A 6,435-nucleotide genomic window follows, 5' to 3' on the forward strand; every position below is an offset into this window, starting at 1 on the left:
GCATCCATAACATATCTCCTGCACGTACTCATTCAGTGCCATCGACATCAGGTGGAAGGTTGCGAGTTTAACGTTGAGTTCCGTTTCCTCAGACGGGTGTGATCCTGCAGAGTCCTGTGAGCATCCTGGAGAGGGGGGCGGAGTCGGTGGGGTCTGGATTAGCAGTGCTGGAGGGGGAGACTCTGAGCGGTCCACAATATGGCAGATGTTGTCTGTAAAAGAAATCCACACATTGCATTTTTTAAAAATATCGGGTATAATGCCAACGTCTCTCACACAGAGACAACCTACCATTTGTTTGTTTTTTTTGTTTTTCTGTCCTCAGGGTTTTTGGCCTCAACATGGCAGAAGGTAAACCAATCTTCGGGCCATGTGCGAGCCGATCATATACAAGACGCTTTCTAATATTCTCAGAAGAGTTGTTTGTATGTGCTAATAAAACAAGCCTCAGAATGAAAACAAAAATGAGGCTAAATTAGTTCTTTGCCTTATATAGTGTACAAAGGTTGCAGCCTTGTTCTATTATGGAAATGTTAGTAGACTCCTAACAGTATGACTCACAGAACATTTGAGCCGACCTGGTTTTCCATTTTAGGATGAAACCTCTTCTCACCCACACTCTGTTATTCATCTCTGTTTTTATGTTGCGGCTTTTGAGCCGGGTCGTAACACTGAAGATTACAAAGATCAACATTAAGACCAGTCTGTGCATTCAAAGCAGTGACAGAAAAGAGTGTGGGGCATTAACCCCCACTCACTGAAATGGCATCCAAGATGCCTTCATAACTTTAAGAAAAGGAAAGAAAAAAGGCAATAAAATGCAACAGCCTTTAAATTTGGTTTTATTTGTAGAGTAAATGTAATAGCGTACATGTTAAATAAACATTTAATTCCCACGAAACATACTAATGATATGGCAGACAACGAAACAGGTAAAAGAAACAATCATATTTATTCATTTTCATTAATTTAAAATACCCTTTACAAAGTATATATAGAAACATAATCCAACATTGGTGGAAAAAAACAAAAAACAAACAAAAAAAAAAAAAAAAAACCCACACACAACTGACGCCCTTGCTTTAAACGTACATATATAAAAGTTACTTTTAATAATTTCTACTTTGTCCTGATGACGCAGTCGTTCACCTGTGGGGGAGAAAACAAAACTGTCAAAAATGTTAAAGTTACAGTGAAACTTCAAATCCTTGTACAATTCAGTGGTATTTATACTGTAAACTTAATCCCTATGCTGTAAGCTGACATGTAACTCTAGGAATCACTCATTTCAGCCACCTTTGCCACCATTTTCCACATTAATTAGAAGATGAAATGAATCGATTAGCTCAAAGAAATTCCACTGCAGACGAGTGTTTTGGTGGTTAAACTGCAAAGCAAGCCACGCACATGGTGCAGGCCACTTCTGTGGGCTCTATCAGGGATTTATGTGACTAGTCGACTAATTGTCACTAGTCTGTATCAGACTTACCAGTCGTTCAATCTAATTGTTAACATTTTAATTGATGCCCAATGCTGGTACATTGTGTTCTAAATGTTAGGCAGTGATCTACCACCAGATAGTGCACTGTTGTTGAGAAACGCCATAAATCTATTAATCTACCCTGATCTTCTTGTTAACACTGAGATCGCAGATACACGCAGAGGAAATTAGTTTCCTGAGAGGTGGAAAACCTCTCCTTTAGGAGAGCAGTTAAGTCAACGGGGGAGGGGCTCAGAGTAGAGTCACTACTCCTTCACATCAAAAGGTGACAGCCACCTTGGCCAGGAGGCTGTTCCAGCTGGGCACGTCCTACCAGTAGGAGGCCCCAGCATCCTTGGTCATGCTAGCCAGTTTACATCTATCAGCTGTGGTCAGGAGTGGTCCTTCCTGCTGCCCCCACAACCTGACTAGAAAACGGCTGTATAATGTATTACCTGAATCATTCTCGCCACACTTAGACGTACTTTTAGATTCTCAAATGATTGTCATATTTTAATAGAACATCTTTTGTAGTAACACATTTTCATTTGTATTTAACAGAATGTGATGAATGGTTTAAGATACCTCTGCGTCTAGTTTGACAGTTTCTATTAATCAGTTCTGAAAATTAACTCAATATCTGAATGTTCCTTAGTTTTACTTTAGTTGGTTAGTCTAATTATTTCCCCCTCGATTAGTCGACTAGTAAATAAGACGCCAGGAACATCCCTACTCTTCAGACAAAATGTGAGTGTGAATTACATACCAAGGTATTAAAATGGATATGGAGTATGGCTTTGGTTTACCATAAACAGCTGATGTAAGGACATCACTAATGTACTCTGTCCAATGAACACTGGAAACAAGACTGCACTGACCTTGCTGGCAAACCTCAATGAGTTCAGAGTTTCCCCAAAGCTGTCGGGCTCCGGAGCAATGTTAACAAACATCAAGCTGCAAATAAAGACATCCAAAATTAGTGCCAAAGACTAAACAGTCACAATCTGAAGTGATGAGATCAAACGCTGTTAAATATTTTTTGGGGATAAATTCCTTCAGTTTTGTGTGTCGTCATTATAAAGATTTGTGATGTCAACAAACTCACGTTTTGCCGTTTCCCCCCAAACATCCCTGCAGGAGGTACGTGAGCTTCGAGTTCCTGTAAGCTACGCAAGTCTCCTGGAACACAAAGGCCAAAAAGATCATTAATACTGTAAATGTAAAGAAAGCAGGTGTGACATCTAAGACTACAGAAACTGCAGCTGCAGACCTTTTTGGCCAGAGCGGCGATAACGACGCCCAGGTTGGACAGTGAGCCGTTGATGGCGGTCATCTCTTTGAAATGGTCACCCTGAGACTGGCTCTTCCCCATTCGCTCACTGCCAGCCAAGTCCACCAGGCACAGAGTGGCTACACACACAGAGAAAACCAACTCTTATAGGAAGCAGTGATCCGTTTTTCCTTTCATTAAAGGTAGTTTTAATACTTTACAAAACACACTTCTTTTAGCGCTCAAACATTAACGTTGAGTCATCAGAGCAGATTTTGCACTGGTTACAGTAACAATAACTAACCAGACTAAATATTATAGATCCAAAAACAAGAAACCACATTCCTGATGCTGGTACTTCCAGTGTGATTATACTCATGTTACGACCCGGCTCAAAAGCCGCAACATAAAAACAGAGATGAATAACAGAGTGTGGGTGAGAAGAGGTTTCATCCTAAAATGGAAAACCAGGTTGGCTAAAATGGCTGGTGCCACCAAAGCAAAGACTAGTGCACTGCCGGGAAGCTTGCCTCAGGTATGCTTTTATCCACACCTGACTAGGTGTGGCCAATTAGCACCAGCTGAAAACACTGAGACTATTAGAAGCTGCAGAGGGATGTAACACCTCCCTTAAAAGGGTTCCTCTAGGACCCCTAAACAAATTAAAAGTCCCTCAAAAGTAAGTCGGCATCTTTAAGCATGGATGCCCCTACATGAGGATCTGAAGTTGCCACACTGAACACACAAAAAGTAACATGTGACCAACACAAAGGAGCACAACAGTCAAACCCAAAATGATTACCTGACCTGCTACAACACAAAACCAAAAGTAGCAAACAATCACAAGTGATCTGTTGTCTCCACCACACAAACAGTCACAAGTGGCCCTATACCACAACAAGTTACTCTAATCCAAAAAGTTCAATAAATCAAGCACACTAGTGACCAACCACAAAATAGAGAGCTATGGCCACACAATGATCACATCAAGGGTGGCTCAGCACCCCACAGTGTTATTGCCATCACCTGGCCAACAACACTCACAAGTGATCCAACAAAATAGCCATATTCCCCACAACACTAAAGGTCACCTCACAAAACGCTCACCTCACAAGGATCTCATTAGCATCTATCAACACTGACATATGCACACACATGGTGTACACACAATGCCAACTTAAAAACAGGCTACCTGCCTCAGCTACAGACCATAATCATGAATAGTCTCAAACCTCCTACCAAGTTTGGTGCCACTGATTCACTATGTGCAACTCCCAGCCTAAAACACTAAAAACAACAAAACCCTTACTTTTCCTACCCTAGTCTTCAGTGGTGTACCAGGCTCGAGGCAACTTTAAACGCGAACTCGAGAGCAGGCAGCAGACCAGAGATACAGTCTTCTACCAAACTCTGAAGCGTACCCCCACCCAGGATAGCCACCAAACACAATAAACTAAAACAATAAAGCAAAACAACAAACAAGTGCTTCGATGGAAGGGCAGCACAGCCACCCAGCTGAAACACACTTACTAAAGGGAGTTTGCACAATTACACTGAACACCATCACTCACCCACTTAAAAGCAAAACAAAAGACTGATATTCAGTCTCCACTAAAATGTCCAAAGATCCCGGACGAGCCACCACTTATGTTACGACCCGGCTCAAAAGCCGCAACATAAAAACAGAGATGAATAACAGAGTGTGGGTGAGAAGAGGTTTCATCCTAAAATGGAAAACCTGACTAGGTGTGGCCAATTAGCACCAGCTGAAAACACTGAGACGATTAGAAGCTGCAGAGAGACGTAACATTCAGTATTGATATTTGTAAATGTAAACTATGAGGATTTATTTATTTTTTTAAATTCTTTTCTTCTTTTTCTTTTTTTTCCTCTTTTTTTCTTTTTCCAAATAAATGTCCCGATTGAGTAATGAAACTAACCCAAAGGAGAATTCTAACAATATTAGACAGGCCATTGAATACGCTTTATCGTGGACAACTCGTGGCTAACCCCCCCCCCCCCCCCACACACACACACACACACACACACACACACACACACAAACCTCTAATCAAACATGAAAACGGATAATCCAGCTGAAGCTTCAGACAGCCGTCAGACAGTGAAACACTCCCATCTGCTGGACTCGAATAACAAAGACGCTGCTTTGACGGGTGAGGGAGTTTCAACAAGTCTGCAACGACTCAAGCATCAAACTACAGAACTATTATAGCGGACATGGTGCTCTAATGACTGCTTCATTAACGCAGGTCAGAAAGGATCAAACATATCAATAAATTATAAAACACAAAACGTCTCTTATTGCCCAGGGCTCAGGAAGTGAGTGTGTTCCTTATAGCCTATTAAACCTTAGCAGGTTATTTTGATGTGTTACAGATGAAACAGCTATCCAGTAACATTCAGCTACAAAAACGCTTTTTTATAATTACTTTTTTACAGCTTCGCACTCTTACACAAGTTTTATCATCAGTGTCACAATGGCTGCTGCTAAAATTGAGTACAAGATATTTGTTGGCCTGATTAAAAGGTCTTGATGCGTGCTCAATCATCAGGGAAGTAAATCTCCAAAAGTTGATTCTGTTCTTCTGGACGTAGCGTTTTCAGTCAGAGAAACCAGCCGACTGAAGGAACAATGGGCTGGGAGGTCAGTTCCTTAATCTTAATTATGCAAATTCTCATGACCATTGATCAACAACCACTGATCAATGAGTACCATTCACAGAGAGTTGGAGAACGGCTGCAATCACAGCATTGTAAGATGGTGACAGATGTACCCTTAGGCCCCCTCCTTGATTCAGAGAGGGTCTTTCCCTTTTCACGTAAATGGCCTCCTTGACTCCGCCCTCAAACCAGCGTTCATTGCAGTTATTGTTGACAATCACATTGTATCGTGTAACCATCCAGCTCACATATTCAATGTAAATGATTTGTTGAACTCAAGACATGATGAATGTTCCTGCATTAAACCACATCCAGCCTAGTGTTCTCACTCTCCCTAAATGGATCTGTTACATTAGTGATATATGGGAGTTGTGTTTCAGTCTTTTCCACATGAGGACATTTACATTTAGTTTTTGCTTTACTGATGAGTGGCTGGTTAACCTGCAGTGGTTGAAGTATGTGTCGGTCGTCTGGAAGAGTAGGTGTAGAAGACGTCTTTAATGAATGTAATGCTCTGAAGGTGTCAGTGATTACTGTGAATTCATTATAAAAGTGGATTTCAGTGAATAAAGTGAATAAAGACAGGCCCTCATGGTGAAGCTCAGGTGTCCATAAAGTGTAACAGGAGAGCTTTGTCATACTTTCAGAGATTTTACATGAGCCAGTCTTTCAAAAATTACATAAATAAATAATTCATTCATTCATCCACAGGAAACACAATGCTCATATCTGAAAGTAAACTCTGATATATATCCCCGACTAGACTTACTACTAAATAAAGGATCGCCCCAAAATGACTAAATATATAAAGACACTCTCCAGAAGAAGTTAAAGGGATTTTATTTATTGTACAAGCAATATCTTCATAAGAATTACAAATTCTGCAGACATGTTACCTTCTTACTGAACCTGAATAACTCACACACAGACGTGTCTGCTGCTTATCTTTGTTCAAACATGATGTTTTATCTCGTCTTCAAAACACATTACTCATCTTTCTGGC

At 40.8% G+C, this 6,435-nt stretch overlaps 1 protein-coding gene across 1 annotated transcript; it reads right to left on the reverse strand.

Moving 5' to 3' along the window:
- Positions 1-514: 514 nt before the first annotated feature.
- LOC120733285 (carboxy-terminal kinesin 2-like) lies at positions 515-4,486 on the reverse strand. Its single transcript, XM_040031382.1, has 5 exons — positions 4,322-4,486; positions 2,751-2,890; positions 2,586-2,659; positions 2,359-2,434; positions 515-1,149 (listed from the first exon to the last, which is right to left on the reverse strand). The coding sequence occupies exons 2-5, from the start codon at positions 2,850-2,852 to the stop codon at positions 1,120-1,122; spliced, it is 282 nt and encodes a 93-aa protein (XP_039887316.1). The 5' UTR covers positions 2,853-2,890; positions 4,322-4,486; the 3' UTR covers positions 515-1,119.
- Between the last annotated feature and the right edge of the window lie 1,949 nt (positions 4,487-6,435).

This window comes from Simochromis diagramma, unplaced genomic scaffold, assembly GCF_900408965.1.
Source record: "Simochromis diagramma unplaced genomic scaffold, fSimDia1.1 OVJJ01000435.1, whole genome shotgun sequence".
NCBI lineage: Eukaryota > Metazoa > Chordata > Actinopteri > Cichliformes > Cichlidae > Simochromis > Simochromis diagramma.

Excerpts from the sequence above, each read along its gene's own strand:
- LOC120733285 (XM_040031382.1), bottom strand. The coding sequence starts at position 2,852 with ATGGGGAAGAGCCAGTCTCAGGGTGACCATTTCAAAGAGATGACCGCC. Across the intron at positions 2,660-2,750 it reads TCGCCGCTCTGGCCAAAAAG|GAGACTTGCGTAGCTTACAG; the intron begins GTCTGCAGCTGC and ends TTTGTGTTCCAG. Across the intron at positions 2,435-2,585 it reads TTGGGGGGAAACGGCAAAAC|CTTGATGTTTGTTAACATTG; the intron begins GTGAGTTTGTTG and ends CTTTATTTGCAG.